Genomic DNA, 21,311 nt, shown 5'->3' with positions numbered 1-21,311 from the left:
CCAAAAGGAGAATAAAGGCAATGAATGTACAGCCAAGAAGAAGATAGTAAGAATAAAGGTAGAGGCTATAAAGGTGCAGCCAAGTGTGTGGCAAGTCTTGAACCAACACCCCCTTCCTGCAGGCATGCTTCCTTGAAGCTCTTTCTCTAATGCGATCCCTCAAGCAGACTCCGCTGGAGGGGGCGTGGCAGGAAGTGGCGCTGTGGCTCAAGTGGTAGAGCGCTAACCTTGAGCTGAAGAGCTGAGGGACAGCGCCCAGACCGCACAACCAACAATAATAATAATAATAATAATAATAATAATAATAATAATAATAATAATAATAACGAAAGCTGGGCACAGGTGGCTCATGGCTGTCATCCTACTACTCAATAAGATGAAATCTGAGGATCACAGTTCAAAGCCAGCCTGGGCAGAAAAGTCCGTGAAACTCCTATCTCCAGTAAACCACCAGAAAACCAGAAGTAGTGCTGTGGCCCAAGTGGTAGAGCACTTGCTTTGAGTTGAAGAGCTGAGGAACTGTGCCCAGGCCTAGAGTTCAAGTCCCATGACTGACAAAAAGAAAAATGCAGCCAGGAGGTTGTAGCTCAAGCCTGTCATCCTAGCTACTCTGGAGGCTTAGATCTGAGGATCATGGTTTGAAGCCAGCATGGGCAGAAAAGTCCGTGAGAGTCTTATCTCCCATGAACTACTCAGAAAAGCTGCCGGGGCACTGTGGCTCAAGTGGTAGAGCGCTGGCCTTCAGCTAAAGAAACTCAGGAATTGCACCTGGGCCCTGAGTTCAAGCCCCAGGACCAGAGGGAAATACATCCATGCTAGGCTCCTGGGATCAGGGGGTTCTAGGTGTCCCCTGGGATGTGAACTGCACACCTTGCTTTTGTTCCCAGGGTCCAGGGGGTACCCGTGTGCATCCGAACTCTCCTCCTCCACTCGCCTGGAACATCCAGGTTCCAAGCCAGCCCCACATGACCCCTGACCCTCCTCCAACTTCTACCTGGACCCCACCCAGGCCTCCAGAACTCCCTTCTAGAACCTTCCCTGGGATTTGTACAGCCTTGGAGAGCCCTTTCCCCTCCTCACCATGCCAGGTGGACCCTGGGGAGTTGGGAGCAGGTGGAGACGCCGCAGACAGGCTGCGGGAGATGGATGGCCCAGAGACGCTGTGCACACAGGTGGGTCCAGGGCCAGGCCTGAGCTCCGTGCAAGCTCAGGGCGGGTCCCGGGATGACAGCCAGCGCTGGGACACTCTGGGCTCACTGCCTGGAAAACACTTCCACATGCGTAGCCAGCTGCCCCATAGGGACCGGCGTTTTGGCTTCTGCACAGGATCTTCCAGAACGTTCTCCACATAGTCCCTTGTGTGCATGAAAGAAAGCTCCCTCACACCTGTTGTTTACATGCAAACATGCATGGGTGCAACGTCAGAGGCCAGCCAGACACCCGTGGCTCACGCGTGCCATCCAGGCTGCTCACGGGGCTGAGAGCTGAGCCCAGTCAGGAAGGTCTAAGAGACGCTTCTCTCCAAGAAGCAGCCAAAAGCCAGAGGCGGGAGTGTGGGTCAAGGGGTAGAGCCGCAGCCTGGAGCAGAAAAGAGCCAAGGGAGAATGCTCAGGCCCTGAGGACTGGCACCACATCAAAAACAGCCGACACCTTGGGAAGGTTCTGATCTGTGAGAGGATCTCGGTGCGGGCCAGAACCTGTGCTTGTGTGGAGGAAGGCTGAGTTTAGAACTCAGACCCGGCTGTCTCAGCACCGCCAAGCTCACAGGAGCTGGCCTGGCCGCCCCCCGCGGCCGCACAGCTGACTTTCTGCGTTGTCCACAGGATCTCCTGGGCAGCAGCTCTTCAGACAAGTTTAACCTTCTGGCCAAGCTGGAGCGCGCTCAGAACCGGATCTTGGCCCTGGAAAACCTGGTGGGTGAGGTGAGCCTTGGCTCACTGCTCAGCCTGCCACCAAGATGGAGGCTCAGTACACAAGTAGGGTCAGGGCTGAGTAGGTGACCAGGACCAGGGCTTAGTATGTGACTAGGATCCAGGCTTGTCAGTGACCAGGGTCAAGGCTCAGTGTGTGACCAGGATCAAGGCTCAGTATGTGGTCAGGATCAGGACTCTGTGTGTCCCAGGACCATGGCTCACTGCGTGACCAGGATCAAGGTACAGTGTGTGACACGGATCAAAGCTTAGTGTGTGAGCACTATCAAGGCTTTGTGTATGACCAGGGTCAAGGCTTAGTATGTAGTCAGGATCAGAACTCTGTGAATGACCAAGATCAGGGTCAGTGAATGACCTTGATCAAGGCTCAGTATGTGACCACAATCAGAGCTCAGTGTGTGACCGGGATAAAGGCTCAGTGTGTGACCATGATCAGGGCTCAGTGTGTGACCAGGATCAGGGCTCAGTGTGTGACCATGATCAGAGCTCAGTGTGTGACCAGGATCAGGGCTCAGTGTGTGACCAGGATCAGAGCTCAGTGTGTGACCAGAATCAGAGCTCAGTGTGTGACCAGGATCAGAGCTCAGTGTGTGACCATGATCAGGGCTCAGTGTGTGACCAGGATCAGAGCTCAGTGTGTGACCAGGATCAGGGCTCAGTGTGTGACCATGATCAGAGCTCAGTGTGTGACCAGGATCAGGGCTCAGTGTGTGACCAGGATCAGGGCTCAGTGTGTGACCAGGATCAAGGCTCAGTGTGTAACCATGATCATAGCTCAGTGTGTGACCAGGATCAGGGCTCAGTGTGTGACCAGGATCAGAGCTCAGTGTGTGACCAGGATCAGGGCTCAGTATGTGACCATGATCAGAGCTCAGTGTGCGACCAGGATTAGGGCTCTGTGTGTGACCAGGATCAGAGCTCAGTGTGTGACCAGGATCAGAGCTCAGTGTGTAAGCCGGATCAGGGCTTAGTGTGTGACCAGGATCAGGGCTCAGTGTGTGACCAGGATCAGGGTTCAGTGTGTGACCAGGATCAGGGTTCAGTGTGTGACCAGGATCAAGGCTCATTGTGTTACGAGGATCAGGGCTTAGTGTGTGACCAGGATCAGGGCTTAGTGTGTGACCAGGATCAGAGCTCAGTGTGTGACCAGGATCAGGGCTCAGTGTGTGACCAGGATCAGGGCTCAGTGTGTGACCAGGATCAGGGCTCAGTGTGTGACCAGGATCAGGGTTTAGTGTGTGAGCCCTGTCCAGGCTCAGTCTGTCATCAGAGTTGGGCTGAGGGCTCAGTATGCTGTGGGCTGTAGAGTCGGTCTGTCTGTGTGTTGGAGCCCTGGCTGAATGGCCCTTGTCCGGCTTCCCTGGGTGTGCTGGGGTGGCGCAGGGGTGGCGCAGGCCCGGCCCTGTGTGCATGGGCCGCACTGCCGGGGCCTCTGCAGCGCCTGTCTGCTGTGTGCAGCTGGAGGACTGGGCGCGGCGCTGGGGACGGGAGAAGCAGGACCTGGCCACGCGGCTGCAGGAGCAGGAGCACGGCTTCCGGCATGCCTCCAGCCTCGTCCTCACAGACCCGGCTGTGAGTCAGGCCCAGAGGAGAAGGCCAGGGGTTCAGGAAACTGGGGCCTGGAGGACCATGGGGGGGCAGCTCCTGGAGGGGGAGCTCTGTCCCTGTACCCCCCTCCCCGTTCCCCCAAGTATTGCTTTAAGATGACTGTGGCCAGGTCCTGGGGCTCACACCTGTAATCCCAGTTCCGCACATGTGGAGATCTGAGGACCAAAGTTCAAAGCCAGCCCAGGCAGACAGATCCATGAGATTCTTCAATAAACCAGCAAAAAGGCTAGAAGTGGAGCTGTGGTTCAAATGGTCGAGCACCAGCCATATGAACACGCAAGGCTCTGAGTTCGAGCCAGTTCCCAGTGACAGCATGGCTACGTTGCCCAGGCAGCCCAGGGCTGAGCTACCACGTCAGGAAGCCACACACACTCCCCGCCACGCTCAGCCTCGGTCCTGGATTCTCCTGCTCCAGGGCCTTCCATCCTTCGCTCATGATAGAGGGTTCCAGAAAGTACTGTGGACTCTTTTTAATTATTTTCTGTACCGGTGCTGGGTCTTGAACACAGGGCCTGGATGCTGTCCCTGAGCTCTTCTGCTTTGTCAGGCTTTTGGCTGGTTCCCTGGACATAGGAGTCTCATAGACTTTCCTTCCCGGGCGGCCATGGAACCGCGATCCTCAGCTCTCAGCCTCCTGAGTGGCTGGGATGACAGGCGTGAGCGCCGGCGCTCAGCACCCTCCCAGTGTGTCCTCCACTTCCACCCCAAACCCTTCCTCTGTCTGACCCCAACCCTGGGCGCCTCCACACCCCAGACGCCTCACCGGGGACCCTGCTCAGCCTTGTGGCATCACAAGCCTGGGAATCTGTCAGAAGTCAGGAGGCCTCGGGCTGTGGATCGTTGGGTCCCTGGACATGGGGCACCATCCTCACCTGAGTCACCTTGCATTCCGCAGAATGTCTTCATCTCCTCCACGGACCCCCAGCAGCCCCCAAAGCTGGAACCCCAGCAGCCGGGCAAGCCGGCTGCCTCCCCGAAGGAAGCGGCCGACTCCCCCCACACCTGAGCGAGCCTCATGCCTGAGTCGGCCCAGGATGACTCTATTAAATACCATACCGCATCACCAACGCCTCCTGCGTGGTCCTGGCAGCTCTGAAAAGCCTGAGGCCGCAGGGGGCCCAGGGCATGGCAAATAGGAGGGAGGGGATGGGGGGATGGAGGTACAGGGGGCGGTGCCAGGGCCTCACATCCTAGCTACTCAGGAGGCTGAGATCTGGAGGATCACGGTTCAAAACCAGCCCAGGTAGGAAAGTCCGTGAGATATTGATCTCCAGTGAACCAGCAAAAAGCCAGAAATCAGGGCTGGCAAGTTGGCTCAGTGGTAGAGTGCTTGCCTTGCATGCATGAGGCCCTGGGTTCAATTCCTCAGCACCACATAAGCAGAAAAAGCCAGAAGTGGTGCTGTGGCTCAAGTGGGTGAGCGCTAGTCTTGAGCTGAAGAGCTGAGGGACAGTGCCCAGGCCCAGAGTTAAGGCCCACAACCGCCAAAAAAAGCCAGGAATGGAATTGTGGCTCAAGTGGTAGAGCGCCAGCTGTGAGCCAAACAGGCGTAGGGCATGGACACAAGAGGACTCATTGCGTTCCACACCAGGCTTGGCTTTATAACAAGACCCTGTCTCAAGAAACGAACAACCACCAAAAGGGGGGAGTCTGGAATTTTCCACCTGCTAAATACCTGCCCTAACTGGATCGTGTCTGTCAGACCTGGTTTGTCTGTGTCTCTGGAAGGGACAGGCTTGACATTGTCCAGTGGCCGTCACTCAGGACTCCATTGATCAGGGACAACGAGGTGTGCAGATGCAGGCGTGGTGTCAGGCCGGGGCCCTGTAAGGCCAATGCTGGCCAACCCTGGGGACAAGGTCAAGCCTTCTTCCCAAGGTCAGGATTTTTGTCTGTTCCATGAAAAGCTGGACGCCTTAGATAGGAGCTCTTCCCAGGACGGTCGTGTGTGCCTCTGTGTGTGTGTCTGTGCGTCTGTCTGTCTGTCTGTCTGTCTGCGTGTCTGTGTTGAACTTGGGGCCTGGGAACTGTCCCTGAGTTCTTTCACTCAAGGCTAGCATTCTACCATTTGAGCCATAACTCCAGGTCTGGTTTTTGGGTGGTTCATGGGAGATAAGAGTCTCACAGACTTTCCTGACTGGGCTGACTTTCAACTAAAATCCTCCAGATCTCAGCCTCCCGGGTAGCTGGGATTACAGGCGTGAGCCACCAGCGCCCTGCCAGAACTGGCATTTCTGAATCAAAACTAACAGGTCCAGAGGAGAGAGAGAGGAAAGAGCATCTGCCAGGCACTGAGGGCTCTGGCCTGGCATCCTAGCTACTCAGGAGCTGAGATCTGAGGATCACACTTAAAGCCAGCCTAGGGAGGAAAATCCAACCCTTCTCTCCAATTAGCCAGCAAAAAGCTAGAAGTGAAGGGCTGGCTCAAGTGGTAGAGCACCAGCCTTGAGTGAGAACGCCAAGGAAGAGTGCAACGCTCTGAGTTCCTGCCCCAGTATTGTCAGAGAGAGAGAGGACAGAGAGACAGAGACAGACAGAGGGTGGCGTGGGGGGGGGAGGGGCTGGGGGGCCAGGCCAGGCCGGCTGGAGGCCAGGCAGGTCGGAGAAGCCTGCAGCTCTTCTGAGCAGATCACTCCACACCAGCCCCTCACCCCCAGGGACCGCAGTCCTGGCTGCACCCCCAGGATGGAGCAGAGCCCAGAGCTGGCCTCACTCCACGGAACGGGGGGTGTCCTACCCAAGAGGCAGCGCCGGCCCTGGCCAGTGACATGGAGGCCAGCCTCACCCCCAGCCCTGGGGGAGCCTGGGGGCCAGCCCTGCAGCTTGCTGAGCCTCTGTGGGTCCCAGGATAGAATGTGCTGGAAATGAACATCCCAAGTGGAGGTCTACTGTTTAATGGCTTCCTGGGGTCAGGGCAGAGGGCAGGGCAGAAGGCGGCGCTGAGCTTGGGGTGGGGGGTTGGAGATTCAGGGGTCCCCCTGGGCCATCGGCAGTGCCGATGGGGCGGGGTCCGGGGCGAGGGGCAGGAAGGTGAGGAGGATGGGCTTGTCAGGCACCAGGATGAGGCTGAATTTGGTCCCCACCTCGCTGAGCTGCTGCAGTTCGATGCGGAAGTTCTCCAGCACCTGGGGGCGAGGGGCGGGGCGGAGGGGGAGCAGCGTGGGCTGAGTGGGAAGGGGCGTCTCTCCTGGGATCCAGTCACCCACTCAGCCACGGACAGCGGCCAGCTCCAAAGAGCGGGTCACCACCCCAAAACCAGCCCCCCACCCGGGCTCCCAGAGGATTGCTGCTGGCTGCTGGGTCGGCTGAACCTAAGCCTGGACCCCCATCCCTCAACCCTGCCCGACCCTCAACCCTGCCCATCCCCACAGAAGGGGTGGACAGCCCCCACACACATACACAGATACACACACATGCACACACATACACAGCACCAGGAGCTCATGCCTGGAATGCCAAGCTATTCAGGAGGCAAAGATCTGAGGACAGCACTTCAAAGCCAGCCTGGGCAGTGAAGTCTGTGAGACTCTTATCTGCAGTGAACCACAGAAAACACGTGGAGCTGTGGCACAAGTAGTGGAGCGCTGGCCTTGAGGGAAAGAGCTCAGGGACTTTGCCCAGGCCCTCGGTCCAAGCTCCATGACCAACCCAGACAATAAAATAAAAATAAGATGCCCTTGGCCCTGTTCTCCTGGGGCGGAGGAGGAGGAGGAGGAGCAGGAGGGGGAGGGGAGGGGGAGGAGATAGAAGAGAGGAGAGGATGAAGTAGGAGATGGCTGGATGAGTCCTCAGGGCCAGACCCAGCCCGGCCACACAGTAATGAGCACCGTCATCTGCAGCGCTGGAGGAGGGGACATGGAGGAGGAACTGGAGAAGGGGGAGATGGAGGAGGAGGAGGAAGAGAGATGGAGGTAGAGGAGATGGAGGAGGAGGAGGAAGGTGAGATAGAGGGGGAGGAGATGGAGAAGGAGGGGGAGATGGAGGAGGAGGAGGAAGGTGAGATGAGGAGGAGGAGATGGAGAAGAAGGAGGAAGAGATGGAAGAGTAGCTGGAGAAGGGGGAGGGGGTGGGGAGATGGAGGAGGCAGAGATGGAGGAGGAGGAGATAGAGGGGGAGGAGGCAGAAGAGATACAGGAGAAGCTGGAGGAGGGGAAGATGGAGGAGGAGATGGAGAAAGAGGAGATGGAGGAGGAGATCCAGAGGGAAGAGCTGGAACAGGAGAGGGAGGAGGAGCTGAAGGGGGAGGAGCTGAAAGAGGGGGAGGAGCCGGAGGAGGAGGAGCAGGAGGAGGAGGAGCAGGAGGAGGAGGAGCAGGAGTAGGAGGAGGAGGAGGAGGAGGAGCGGGAGGAGCAGGAGGAGCGCAGGCCTGGCGCACACTCACGTGCATGAGCAGCACCGCCATCTCCAGCTCTGCGATCCTGCGGCCCAGGCACTGGCGCACGCCCCAGCCGAAGCTGAGGAAGCGGAAGTGCGTGGCCGCCTTGTCTTTCTCCAGCCAGCGCGCGGGCTGGAAGTTGCTGGGGTTGGAGAAGACGCTGGCATCCCGGCCCATGGCGTAGTTGGCCACCTGCACCAGCGTCTGGGGACCCAGAGGGTCAGAGGTCACAGGTCACAGGGGGGCTGGCCTCCCCTGATGGCACCCCCGAGACCCAGGGAGGACACGCTGGCCACTGCGTGACCTTGAAGGGGGCCCTGTGACCTTGCACGAGGCCCTGTCCTTCTCAGCCCTTGGGGAAGGCCCAAAGCAGCTGGGCAGATCACAGGAAGGACTTCCCTCCCCACCCCGCCTGTGTGGCCTTTCCTTGGATTTCCATGACGTTTGGGGTCACCCACCACCCCCTCACCCCATCTGTCCCCAATCACACCAGCCACCCCCGACCCCCAGTGCCCCAGTTCCCAGCACCCCGACCTTGGCAGGGATCTTGTAGTTCTGGAGCACTAAGTCGTTCTCCGGGTATCTCTGCACGGTCACCGAGATGGGGTGCAGCCTGCAGGAAGAGGACACCAGACACTGACAGACCCCCACACACACACAGAGCCTGGACGCAGACTGCTCCTGCCCTCCGTCCCCGGGGAGGACCCCTGGGTAAACAGAGGCAGGACTGCGTCTCCCTCCCCCTTCCCAGACTCTGCTGGCGCTGGTGTTGAACTTGGGGCTTGGAAATGCCTTCCAGGCCCAGGGCCGGGCCTGAGGGGGCCCCTGGGCTCACCTCAGCGTCTCCTTGATGCTGGCTTTGAGGAGCGGGACCCGGTGGAGCATGGCGGCCATGTTGCCCCGGGCCTGGCGCCGCGCGGCCAGCACCTCTCTCCGCAGCTGCTCCTGCACCTTCGGGTGGCGCCCCATCTCGTACAGATGCCACTGCAGCGTCATGGAGGTCTGCCAGGAGACACGGGGGGTGTGCGCATGCCTGTGTGCGTGTGCGTGTGCACACACACGCCCAGCCTGGGGCTTGAACTCGGGGCTTTCTGCGGGTTCTGCTGCAGATCAGAGTCTCACAGCTTTCCTGCCCAGGCTGGCTTCAAATTCAGATCCTCCCATCTCAGCCTCCCAAGGAGCTGGGATGGCAGGCGTGAGCCACGGCCCCCGGCTCACGTTTTCACTTCTTCCCACCATCTGCAACGGCAGAGCCTACAGTGCAAGAGGCAAATGTGCAAAAGGAAAAAGAAAATCTTCCCAGGCCTGGCACGGTGGCTCACGCCTGTCATCCTAGCTACTCAGGAGGCTGAGATCTGAGGATCCTGGTTCAAAGCCAGCCCAGCCAGGAAAGTCCGAGAGACTCTTATCTCCAATAAACCACTGGAAAACCGGAAGTGGTGTTGTGGCTCAAGCGGTAGACAACTCGCCTTGAGCTGAAGAGCTGTGGGCCCAAAGTTCAAGTCCCATGACTTTCAAAACCAAAAACCAAAAATCTTCCAAAGGCTGGAATGTTCTGGAGGGAAACTTAGGCCCTCCTTCTGAACTCCCATGCACACCTAGTATACATGCCTCAAGAGGCTGAGATCTGAGGATCCCAGTTCAGAGCCAGCCGGGGCAGCAAAGCCCATGAGACTCTTCACTCCAGAGGAAAAGCAAAAACCTGGAAATGAAGATGTGGCTCAAGTGGTAGAGCGCCAGCCTTGAGTGAAAAAGCTCAGGGACAGTGTCCAGGTCCTGAGTTCAAGTCTCAGTACAGGGACAAACACACGCACACACACACACACACACAAACACACACACACACACATACACACACAGAGCCTGCACCTCCCTGACACACACACACACACACACACACACACACACACACACACACACACACAGAGCCTGCACCTCCCTGTCCACTCTGGGGTCCCAATACAGGAAATAACATGGCTGATGAGCCTGAGACCCTCGGGCCTCACTCTTCAGGGAGATTGGAGCCAGGAGAGGGAGGCAGCTGGAGGGGATCTGGTGGAAGATTCAGGGCCCACGGCTGGAGGGGAGGCGCCTGGGCTCAGGAGGCCCCGGTGGCTCCCGGGCCTGACTCACCGTGTCCACGCCCCCCGCCAGCATCTCCGTGACATTGGCCTCGATGTTCTCCTGCGGGAGCTTGTTCTGGTCCAGGAGGCTGTAGAGCACGCCTGGGTACCTGTCCACCTTCCTTCTCCGTCTCAGGTCCAGGTAGAAGTTCTGAGTGTAGTTGCTGGCTGCCGGATGACAGGGGAGGGCCGGGGCGGGGGTGGCGGTTTTACTGAGCTGCTGCTTTGTGCTGAGCCTTCGTAGGTATCGTTTAATTCTCTTCCTTGCGTTCCCCCTTGCAGGCGCTCTACCACCTGAGCCAGTCCTTTGATCTTTCTAGGAGAGTTCCCTCCTGCTTTATGTTTTGCCCATTGTGGGGCTTGAACTCAGGGCCTAGGCGCTGTCCCTGAGCTCTGCAGCTCAAGACCAGTACTCTCCTACTCTGAGCCACAGCGCCACTTTCGGTTTTCTCATGGGTCATTGAAGATAGAGTCTCATGGACTTTCCTACCTGGGCTGGCTTTGCACCTCAATCCTCAGATCTCAACCTCCTGAGGAGCCCGGATGACAGGCATGAGGCCAAGAGCACCTGGCTCCCCATCACCCCTTCTTTTCAGCCTTGATGGCATCTTGGGGAGGGGGACATGGGTGCCGTGGTCACGTGGGCAGGAGGGACCCAAGTGACCTTAGATTCCTCCAGGCCCCGGCCGGCCCCTCCCCGCAGCCTCGCTGTGTGTCCCAGGGAGGGGGGCAGGCCGAGCCCCCACCTTTGTTGAAAATCGTGTCCCAGGCATCCTTGTGATCCTTCCAGATCTTGGTGCGGAGGAGGCGGAAGAGGCCGGGCGGCAGGTGCAGCATGGGCACGCTGCTGTGGAACATGTGCTCAATGGCGTCGATGAACCTCTGGTTGTCCGGGTCGACCATCTCCTCCAGCATGCCCAGCCGCTCCCCGAATATGACGGAGGTGATCGCTGCGGGGAAGGGACGGCGGAGGCCGAGGTGAGGGGAGCCCCTGGCCTCCTCTACCCCAGCCTCCACGGCAGCCCTCCCACGGCGCCTGGCGCTCGAACTCAGGGCCTGGGCGCTGTCCCTGGAGATTTTTCATTCAAGGCTCAGGCTCTACCACTTGAGCCACAGCTCCACGTCTGGCTTTTTGGTAGTTTATCGGAGGTAAGAGCTTCACAGATGCTGGGCGCCGGTGGCTCACGCCTGTCATCCTAGCTACTCAGGAGGCTGAGATCTAAAGATCGGGGTTCAAAGTTCAAAGCCAGCCTGAACCAGAAAAGTTGGTGTGATTCTTATCTCCAATAAACCACTCAGAACAGCAGAAGTGGTGCTGTGGCTCAAGTGGTAGAGCACTTGCCTTCAGCTGAAGAGCTGAGGGACAGCGCCCAGGCCTGTTCAAGCCCCACGACAGAACAAAAAAAAAAGAGGGCTGGGAAGGTGGCTCAGTGGTAGAGCGCTTGCCTTGCATGCCTGAGGCCCTGGGTTCCATTCCTCAGCACCATGTAATCATTAAGAAAAAAGCCAGAAGTGGCGGTGTAGCTCAAGTGGTAGAGCGCTAGCCTTGAGCTGAAGAGCTGAGGGACAGCGCCCAGGCCCAGAGTTCAGGCCCCACGACTGGACCCAAAAAAAAAAAAGAGTCTCACAGATTCTGGGCAACAGTGGCTCACACCTGCATCCTAGCTACTCAGGAGACTGAGATCTGAGGATCCTGGTTCAAAGCCAGCCTGGGCGGGAAAAGTCCTTAAGATTCTTACCTCCAATAAACCACTCAGAAAACCAGAAGTGGTGCTGAGGCTCAAGTGGTAGAGCACTCGCCTTGAGCTGAAGAGCTGAGGGACAGCACCCAGGCCCAGAGTTCAAGCCCCACGACAGACAAAAAAAACAAAACAAAAAAGTGTCTCACAGATTTTCCTGCCTGGGCCAGCTGAGAACTGCAATCCTCAGATCTCAGGCATGAGCTACCAGCACCCAGCTTAGAGAGTGCTTTTTGATTGACTACATTAGCTACACACTTCCTGCCATAAGTCAGAGGGGAGACTAACCACCCAAATCCTTGGGTGATCCATTATCCAAGACTCAGTCTGACTGGACCTATGAGGCACAAACCACCTGGGGGTTTTCTCACCTAGGAAATGAATTTGAATTATACCAAGTTGGGACTCAGGGTAAGATGAGCGAGGTCCAGGAGAGAGGGGACCCCACCCCTCCCCACCCCAGCCCCTTACACTCGAAGGCAAAGCGGAACAAGTCATGACTGAGGTCCCCTGAGAAGGTTCCGGAGCGCTGCTGCTTCACGCGTCTGTTCAGGAGTCTGACAAAGTCCTGAGACACGGCCTCCATCATGGGCACGAAGTTCTTGATGGCCTCCGGAGACATCACCTCCTGGTTCAGGACCATGCGGTCTGTCTTCCAGGCCTCCGACTTCCTGAAGAAGCAGGACAGCCCAACCCCCAGGGCCCCAGAATCAGAGACTCCGGGCCTGACCCCCACCCCTCACCCCAGCCTGGGCCAGGCCTCCTGAGAGCAAGGGCTCCACCAGGCCTGGGGGAGGAGACAGCCGAATGCTGCGGCTCACGCCTGTCATCCCAGCTCCTGGGGAGGCTGAGATCTGAGGATCTCGGTGCGAGGCCAGCCTGGGCAGGAAAGTCCATGGGACAAGTCTTTATCTCCAATCAACCACTAGGAAACTGGACGTGGAGCTGTGGCTGGAGTGGTAGAGCGCTCGTCTTGAGCTGAAGAGCTCAGCATCCAGGCCCTGAGTTCAACCCCAGGACTGGCCAAAAAGACAGAATAAAATAATAATAATAATAATAATAATAACCCAAGTACACTGCCTCCCGACTGTGCTGTGCGCACTGCAAGCGGGAAATGCAGTGTGTGTGCATGTGCGCGTGCACGCGTGTGCCTGTGTGCACGTGTGCTGTACTGAGGCTCGAACTCAGGGCCCCGTGCGCGCTCAGCTTCCTTGCTCAGCTGAGGCTCTGCCACTTGAGCCACGCCTCCAGTCCAGCTTCTTCCTGGTTGGTTTGGAAATAGAGTCTTCCACGCACACATTATTCATGAACAGTTTCTCGTCAGCTCACCCAGGGAGTCAAGGCACCCCGTCTGTCCCCCCCTCCTCTAGAGTGAGTCTCAGCCCCGCTCTCGGCCCCCTGACCCCCCGCACTCACTTGAGCAGTACGCCGGTGGGTCTCTGGTAGCACTGGTGATAGGCCACCCAGGGCGGGATGAGGTAGCGCTCCGGGTGACGCCCTTCCCCCTTAAACAGCACCGCCACATCCTCGGGGTCCATGATATAAACAGACTCTATGTTCCCAAGCTTCTCCCTGGAGGGGCAGGAGAGAGTGTCATCTCCAGGGAAGGGGCCTGCCCACGCTGGATGTGAACCACCATCCTCAGATCTCAGCCTTCTGAGGAGCCGGGATGACAGGGGTGAGCTCGGGCGCCCGGCTCTTTCTCCACGGTCACTGCGCTGTGTCACCCAGCAGCCCGGGACCTGCCTCCCCTAGTCTTGTCCTCGGCTTGCCTACAACCTTCCAGAAAATTCTCTCCATGCTTTTCCAGCTACCAAGTAGATTAGAACTAGCTCCCCAGTCCCTGGGCCACAGCATCTGGGCCACAGCCCAAGGCTCTGGGGACCAGCGGGCCTCATGGTGGAGAGGAGGCAACCTGCCGGCCTGCGAACAGAACCTCCACACTGTTCTGTGAACGCACAGACTCCAAACATGGCGCCCTGGCCTGGGAAGGAGGCTCAGTGGTAGAGTGCTTGCCTAGCATGCACGAAGCCCTGGGTTCGATTCCTCAGTGACATATACACAGAAAAGGCCAGATGTGGTGCTCTGGCTCAAAAGGTAGAGTGCCCAGCCTTGAGCAAAAGAAGCTCAGGGACAGTGCCCAGGCCCTGAGTTCTAGCCCCAGGACTGGCGCACACACACACACACACACACAGAGCTTGAAGATGGCCGACCTTAGACCCTGCTACACCAGAAACAAGCCATAGACCCTGAGGCTTCACAGCCTAAGGCTGCACAGCAGAGGCTCCAGACCCTGCAAAGACAGGAGCAGAAGCAGCTACTAGGGCAAGGAAGGGGAGCCAGCACCCCACCACACAGGCCGAGGAGTCTAACTGGCAGCAGAAGGGAAGAGGCAGCAGAGCCAGGGTCTTCTCCCTGACTGTGGGATGTCACAAACTTCATTTACAGCTGTTCTGAAGACCATGGTGCAGAAGAAGTATTAAGAGAGTGTGTCCTCAGCCAGGATTCGTGACTCATGCCTGCAATCCTAGTAACTCAGGAGGCTGAGATCTGAGGATCACGGTTCAAAGCTAGCCCAGGCAGGAAAGTCCTATGAGATTCTTATCTCCAATGAACCACCAGAAAACCGGAAGTGGTGCTGCGGTTCAAAGTGGTAGAGCGCTAGCCTTGAGCAAAAGAGCTCAGGGACAGCACCCAGGCCCAGAGTTCAAGCCCTATGACCCACAAAAAAAAAAAAAAAAAAACAGAGAGAGATTGTCCTTGGCCGGGTCTGGTGGCACACGCCTGGAATCCTAGAAACTCAGGAGGCTGAGATCTGAGGATCAAAACCAGCTCAGAAAAAAAAAAAATTTTTTTTAAAAACCAGCTCAGGGAAGGAAAGTCCACGAGACTCTTATCTCTCAGTTTACCAACAAAAAGCCAGAGTGGAGGTGTGGCTCAAGGGGTAGAGTGGCCAGCCTTGAGTAAAAAAGTTAAGGGACAGTGCCCAGACCCTGAATTGCAGCCCCAGTATAGGACAGATGGAAGGAAGGAAGGAAGGAAGGAAGGAAGGAAGGAAGGAAGGAAGGAAGGAAGGAAGGAAGGAAGGAAGGGAGGGAGGGAAGGAGGGAAGGAGGGAGGGGAGGAGGGAGGGAACGAGGGAGGGAGGGAGGGAGGGAGGGCACCCCATCTCTAGCATGGGGTGCAGGGTGAGTCTGGGTCTTCAGTGTCTGAAACCCAGAGGCCTTTTCCTTCTGTAGACCAGAAGGCAGTGGGGGGGGGGACCCCAGGGCAGATCCTTGTGGGGAGAGGAGCACAGCGCTAGCCCCGCGGCCCTGCTCACCTGTAGATGGTGCCATACTTCTGGAAGCTTCGCACGTGGTGGTGGTGGATGCGCTGGGCGCCTCCCTCCCTCCAGAAGTGGAATAGGTTCAGCCAGCCATTGTCCCCCGGGGACGGGATCTCGTGGAAGGGACGCGGCCCGGGCGTGGACAGGGTGGCCGTGCCTCGGCCCGGCTGGCCGGGATGCCCGGGGCTCTGGCGGCGCGTGCCCCGGGCGGGCTGGCAGCTTTTCCCCAGGACCCAGCGCCCAGGAAAGCCTTTGGGAAACATGACGTGGGCTGCAGCGGGCCTCGGGCCTCAGGGCTGTGCTTATAAAGGCTAGCTCAAGGCCGCTCCCTCCGCCTCGTCCCCCGCAGGCCCCTCCCACACCCAGACACTACGTCTCTCCCACATCACCACCACCAACACACCTGTCCTGGGTGTTTGCCTGGGCTGGGAATGACCCGCTGACCCCTGTGTGGGCCAGGGCTCAGGCTTGAGCAGATAATGTCAAAGGGACAGACTGCCGGGCTCTGTGGCTCACGCCTGTCATCCCGGTGACTCCAGAGGCTGAGATCTGAGGATCGAGGTTTAAAGCCAGCCCCGGAGGTGGGGAGGGGAAAGAGGAAAAAAATCTGTAAGATTCTGAGCTGGGGCTCAAGGAGTAGAGCACCTATCTTGAGCAGAAAAGCTCAGGGATGCTACCAGGCCTGCCTGGCAGCCACACGCTGGGGTGAGGAAGAGGAAGAGGAAGGACGCGCCCTCACGTGACCCCCAGGCCCAACCTCGGCCTCTACAAAGTGAACCCTGAGACCCTGGGGCGCAGGATGGAGCCCGGCCCTTCCTGCGGAAGTTTGTCCCTCCAGGCTCCCTGCATTCCTGTCTGACCCTTGACCTCCACAGCTGAAGCCCTGACCTTTATCCTGTGTTCAACATGGCAGTCGCGGCAAGCAAAGCCCACCCAGGGGGCCTGGGCTCAGGAAATCTTCCCCTGAGGGGAGGCAGGGCCTGGCCTTCCTCGAAGGAATGTACTAGATAGTTCTCCTGTGCAGGATGCTTTCCATGCAGTCCCTGTCTCCCCCCACCCCCCTCCTCACCGTATCACCAGCTGGGTTCTAGAACTTTCCCTGATCTCCACCTGAGGACGCTGAGGATCTGCCCCAATGGATGACTTCTTACCCTCAAGGTTGCCACTTGGGAATAGCAGCATAGCTGGGATTTGAACCCACCACCTGGGTGCCTGGCCAGGTGGTACTGAGCTGTCAGGCCCCCGGCCGGGCTGCTGAGCAGAGATCTGGGGACAGGAATGAGGATGGGCGGCCATGAGCAAGAACCGAAGAGCACAGAGCAGCCTGGCCAACGGTCAGGATGAAACCAGGGGCTTTACACCCCCGGCTGAAGGCCAGGGACCCCCAGTGAGGTCTGGCCATCGCTCCCCACAAGACGTGAAGGGCAGAGGAAGGAGATGGAAAGCTCAGCAGCCGGGGGAGAAACATCCAAGGACATCTTTAGCGTCCTCTGGGGAGCAGGCGTCGACCTCGGGGTAAATAATGAGAAATGGGGGGCCGGGGCTAGAAAGATCCACACAGCTAACACAGTCCCAGGTCCCAGGTGAGGCCTGGGGGACCATGAGCTCCGTCTTTGTCCCAGGAAGAATTCTAGAAGGTTTCACCTTATTACTGGAAAAGAATGAGAATGAGGTGATTTGTGTTCTCAGCTGTTTGCTAGAAGGAGAAGAAAACCGGGGGGGGGGGGGGGGGGAGGGGAAGGGGGGGGAGGAGACAACTGGCCAGGCCCTAGTGGCTCACACCTGTAATCTAAGCCACTCAGAAGGCTGACATCTGAGGATCATGGTTCGAAGCCAGCCCAAGCAGCAAAGTCTGTGAGACTCTTATCTCCAGCTAACCACCAAAAAGCTAGAAGTGGCACTGTGGCTCCAGTGGTAGAGCAGTGAAAAATAGGGACAGAACCCAGGCCCTGAGTTCAAGCCCCAGTGCATCACCCAAAACAAAACAAAAATAACAGGCATTGCGTGTTAGAGGGCCTGTTTGCCTTACATACAAGATGCTTATCTGAAAGTTTTTCTTCTGGCAAACACTAAGTGGATCGATAAGTGGACTCTGGCAGAGTAGGGCTCCGGATCAAGGGGGCACAGATTCAAAGTTGGGGGACACCAATGCACAGCACCCAGCTTTCGCATCTTTCCCGTGGTCTCTGATGAGCACAGGCTAAGAGAGCGCAGCATCTGTTCCATTGGGCCCATTACACACACGAGAAGACTGAGGCTGGGAGGCCCCAGGCCTACCTGAGTCCCCCAGGGGGACCATAGGGGCCAGGCCCCGCCTTCCTCCCAGAGCCACGCGGGCCTGACTCAGGGGTGGCCTTTTCCCTGACCTGCTCCGGGCAAGGCCAGCCCCAAATTCCTGAGGGCTTCCTAAATCAGCTTCTGGTGCCAGAAAGGGGGCTCAAGGTCAGGAGAGAAAGGAAGAGAAAATGAAGAAAAAGAAGGAGGAGGAGGAGGGAGGAAGAAGGAAGAAGACAAAGGAGTAGGGAGGAGGAGGAGGAGGGAGGAGGAGGAAGAAGGAAGAGGAGAAAGGAGGAGGAAAAGGAGGGGGAAGAGGAGGAGGAGAAGGAGGAAGATTATATGTATTCCCCCTTAGTCTTAGACAGATGAGACACTACTTTCCCTGCCCCGCTCTGGTCCTAGGAAAGGTCAAAATTCCTCCCAGCAGAGTGGAGGCTGCGGTCAGGCGAGGCTGGCCTCGCTCCAAGGCCTTGGCAAACCTGCTCACGCAACATGCAGCGTGCCAGCTCTTCTTACCCAACCCCACCAGACCCATCCTCCTGGCCCAGGCCACCCCCCCCCACACCCTCCCCATACCACCTTCCCAGCCAGACACCCCCACACACACCCCGTGGCTCACACCTATCATCCCAGCTACTCAGGAGGCTGAGATCTGAGGATCACAGTTCAAAGCCAGCCCAGGCAGGAAAGTCCGTGAGACTCTTATCTCCAATGAACCACCAAAAAGCTGGATGTGGAGCTATGGCTCCAGTAATAGAGCACCAGCCTTGAATGACAAAAGCCCGGGCCTGGAGTTCAAGTCCCAAGATACACACACACACACATACACACACACCACCACCACCAGTCCAACAACCTTCCTCCTTTCCAAGAAGAAAGAGCTTGCGTGTCTAGGACACGTTTAATGACAGAATCGTGTTAGTCAGCATTCTTTAGGTCACGAGTAGCAGAAATCCAGCTGAAGTGGATGGAGATGAAGATAAGTAAACACACAGGCATTGGCATCCACTTGGAAAGTTCAAGGGCAGGAGCTGAGGGCCCAGCCGGGGCTGCCTGCTCCCCGCCTCTCTCTGCTCCCATTTTCCTGAGGGCCAGCTCAGGATCCACGGCCACAGCAGGAAGGAAGCCCAGGGGCCTGGAAGCCCCCCCCCCCCCAGTCCTGGCTGAACTCCACCTTCTCCAGTTGTGGGGGGGGGGGAGGAGAAGGGAGGAGAGGTCTCAAAGAGGGACTCCGATTGGTCAGTTTGGGTCACATGTCGAATTCCTTCATCCAGTCACAGCAGACGATGCACCTGATAGGCTGGGCCTTAGTCACCTTGTCGTTGATGGGGCCTCCAGAGCCCGACAAGAGGTGATGCTGTCTCTCCCCCCTACCCAGAGGACGCCTGGTTCACCTGCTGCCTATTGGAAGTTTTCTGTCCAAGCTGGGATGACAGGCATGCACTTCTACATCCAGCTCTCTATGCAGAACGGTGGTCTCTGTCCAAGTTGGCCTTAAAACCCAATCCTCACCATCTCAGCCTCCCATTGTGTGTGTGTGTGTGTGTGTGTGTGTGTGTGTGTGTGTGGTGTGTTGGTATTGGGGCACTGTCCCTTACATAGATAGACCAGGCTGTCCTGAGCCGGACAGCCACCCAGCACCAGACCTGTGGCCCAACTTGAAAGGTGAATGAGACCCACAAAACCCTCCCTCTCCCTCCCCACACACAGGGAGGGCACAGCACCCCTCCCTCCCCCATCACTGCTCCCTCACCTGGCCGCCCAGGCCCACCCCACCCCAGCAGCCCACCTGCCCAGCCACCTTCTTTCACAGACACCTAGACTCCTAGAAGATCTCCCCTCCACCCTGTCCACCCATGCAAACATCCAAATACAAAAAGATTGCTCTAACACTTCTGAAAAGATAGTCAGCAGCTTTCTCCTGAAATCACTCACCCGGGAAGAACTCCTGAAACTTGCAATCGGGTATGAGAGAGGCACACACAGGCACAGAGACAGAGAAAGACAGAGCTGGAGACGGAGACAGACAACATAGCTGTGAGGAAAGGGTTAAGAGGTTGGAATTCGCCCTCAAGGCTGAGAACTGGACCCTGGAAAGGTGGGAACAGAGCAGACAAAACAAATGTCTAAGTTACTATTAACTGGACCTTATGATGTTTGAGTTAGAATTGTGTGGACCCTATAAAACCTGAGACACTGGGACTGTGTACACAAACTATATCTCATGGCAAATATTGTAAACACAAATAGATGGATATCTTGTTTTCTGCACCTACCCATATTACTCTCCCCTGTAGTGAACTAAATAAATAGGCTTGCTTTCGGGGCTTGGAGTTCAAGAGCCTGTGAGCCTTGACACCCTCCCCCCCATCCCGGTCCCAGATTGCTTCACTCTGTGTTCTCATTCCTTCAATTCCCTTATTCTATCATGTTATTCCAGGTTGCAGGTAGCAAAGAGAAAGGAGTTGGGGGGGAAGAGGGGGTGCTGGGTGCTGGTGGCTCACACCTGTAATCTTAGCTACTTGGGAGGCTGAGATCTAAGGATCAAGGTTCAAAACCTACCCAGGCAGGAAAGTCCATGAGACACTAATCTCCAATTAACCAGCCAAAAAAAAAGTGAAGCTGTGGCTCAAGTGGTAGAGCACCAGCCTTGAGTCAAAAAGACAAGGGAGAACTTGAGGCCCTGATTTCAAGCTCTAGTACAAGAACAAATTGAAAGGAAAAAAATTGAGAAAAATGTACTCGTGTTCTTTCAAATGTAGTGAATGTTTTATGAATTTAACAATTAATCATGCTGGTTTAGTGCTACCATTGGAATTAAGAATTTAGATTTCCACTTGACAGTGTTCTTATTTTATTGAATTAATTTATTTTTGTGCTAGTCCTGGGGCTTGAACTCTCAGGACCTGGGAGCTGCACTCAGTCTTTTTATTCAAGGTTGAGTACACCTGAGCCACACAGCTCCACTTCTAACATTTTAGTGATTCATTGAAGATAATAGTCTCCCAGCCAAGTGCAGATGACTCACACCTGTTATCCTAGTTACTCAGGTGGCTGAGATCCGAGGATCACAGTTCTAAGCCAATCCAGGCAGGAAAGTCTGTGAGACTCTTATCTCCAATGAACTACTCAGAAGAAGAGAAAAAAAAAAAAGCCAGAAGTGGTGCTGTGACTCAAGTAATAGAGCAGTAGCCTTGAATAAAAGAAGCTCAAGGACAGCAGCCTGGCCCAGAGGCTAAGCAACAGGACTTGCAAAAGAAGAAAGAGGAGGGGGGGAGGAGGAGGAGGAGGAAGGAAGGAAGGAGGAAGGGGAGAGAGAGAGAGAGAGAGAGAGAGAGAGAGAGAGAGAGAGAGAAGAAAGAAAGAAAGAAGGAAGGCAGGCAGGCAGGCAGGCCTCACACTTCCCAGCCTGGGCTGGTTTTGCATAGCAATCCTCGGGGCTGGCTAGGATGACAGGTGCGAGTCCCCTGTGTGCAGTACTTGTTCTTATTTTCGGGCCATTTTTTCTCCAGCCATCCCTTTCACCCAGGGTGTCTGCAGTGGGCCGCTCACTGGATCATATTGAGCATACGTGCACACACACGTGCACACACACGCACGAGCACACACATAGGTCCCTCCTTATGGAGTGACCAGCCACAACAGGCCATGTGAGCCGCAAGTGTCCAGAGAGGACACCGCATCGGCCTGCATGGCCTTCTCGCTGGCGAGAGGGCGGGGCCATGGTGGGCGGGACCCTGGGGTGGGCGGGGCCTCACTATGGGGCGGGGCCTCTGGGAGGGGAGGGGCTAGAGTGGGAAGGGCCTCGGGGAGGGCGGGGCCATGGTAGGCGGAAACCCTAGGGAGGCGGGGCCTCTGGAGGGGCGGGGTCGGAGTGGGCGGGAACCTTGGAGGGCGGGGCCTCGGGGAGGGGCCTCGGGGAAGGGGGGC

The 21,311-nt window shown here is 57.0% G+C and overlaps 2 protein-coding genes across 3 annotated transcripts; one reads left to right on the top strand and one right to left on the bottom strand.

Moving 5' to 3' along the window:
* The first annotated feature begins 1,093 nt into the window (after positions 1–1,093).
* Positions 1,094–4,602, top strand: LOC138841808 (coiled-coil domain-containing protein 33-like). Its single transcript, XM_070042700.1, has 4 exons — positions 1,094–1,172; positions 1,824–1,913; positions 3,390–3,503; positions 4,435–4,602. The coding sequence occupies exons 1-4, from the start codon at positions 1,143–1,145 to the stop codon at positions 4,543–4,545; spliced, it is 345 nt and encodes a 114-aa protein (XP_069898801.1). The 5' UTR covers positions 1,094–1,142; the 3' UTR covers positions 4,546–4,602.
* Positions 4,603–6,417: 1,815 nt separating this feature from the next.
* LOC138841807 (cholesterol side-chain cleavage enzyme, mitochondrial-like) lies at positions 6,418–19,411 on the bottom strand. Of its 2 annotated transcripts, none has more exons than XM_070042698.1 (9): positions 19,317–19,411; positions 13,193–13,348; positions 12,248–12,447; positions 10,784–10,987; positions 10,048–10,205; positions 8,750–8,916; positions 8,449–8,527; positions 7,921–8,118; positions 6,418–6,664 (listed from the first exon to the last, which is right to left on the bottom strand). In XM_070042698.1, exons 2-9 carry the CDS (start codon positions 13,312–13,314, stop codon positions 6,506–6,508), a joined length of 1,287 nt encoding a protein of 428 aa, XP_069898799.1. In that variant the 5' UTR covers positions 13,315–13,348; positions 19,317–19,411; the 3' UTR covers positions 6,418–6,505. The 2 variants fall into 2 exon arrangements, with proteins under 2 accessions (XP_069898799.1, XP_069898800.1); XM_070042699.1 differs by lacking the exon at positions 19,317–19,411 and adding an exon at positions 15,099–15,181.
* Between the last annotated feature and the right edge of the window lie 1,900 nt (positions 19,412–21,311).

The sequence above is a fragment of the Dipodomys merriami genome, unplaced genomic scaffold, assembly GCF_024711535.1.
Source record: "Dipodomys merriami isolate MVZ:Mamm:240054 unplaced genomic scaffold, mDipMer1.0.p SCAF_33, whole genome shotgun sequence".
Classification (NCBI taxonomy): Eukaryota; Metazoa; Chordata; class Mammalia; order Rodentia; family Heteromyidae; genus Dipodomys; species Dipodomys merriami.
Note: the sequence above shows the minus strand (reverse complement) of the source record. Positions and strands in the feature narration are given on the sequence as shown.

Coding starts and splice junctions, on each gene's coding strand:
- LOC138841807 (XM_070042698.1), bottom strand. CDS start 13,314: ATGGACCCCGAGGATGTGGCGGTGCTGTTTAAGGGGGAAGGGCGTCAC. Junction 10,206..10,783: donor GGACACGATTTTCAACAAAG/GTGGGGGCTCGG, acceptor GTCATCCGGCAG/CCAGCAACTACACTCAGAAC. Junction 6,665..7,920: donor TGGCGGTGCTGCTCATGCAC/GTGAGTGTGCGC, acceptor CCTCGCCCCCAG/GTGCTGGAGAACTTCCGCAT.
- LOC138841808 (XM_070042700.1), top strand. CDS start 1,143: ATGGATGGCCCAGAGACGCTGTGCACACAG. Junction 1,173..1,823: donor CAGAGACGCTGTGCACACAG/GTGGGTCCAGGG, acceptor CGTTGTCCACAG/GATCTCCTGGGCAGCAGCTC. Junction 3,504..4,434: donor TCGTCCTCACAGACCCGGCT/GTGAGTCAGGCC, acceptor TGCATTCCGCAG/AATGTCTTCATCTCCTCCAC.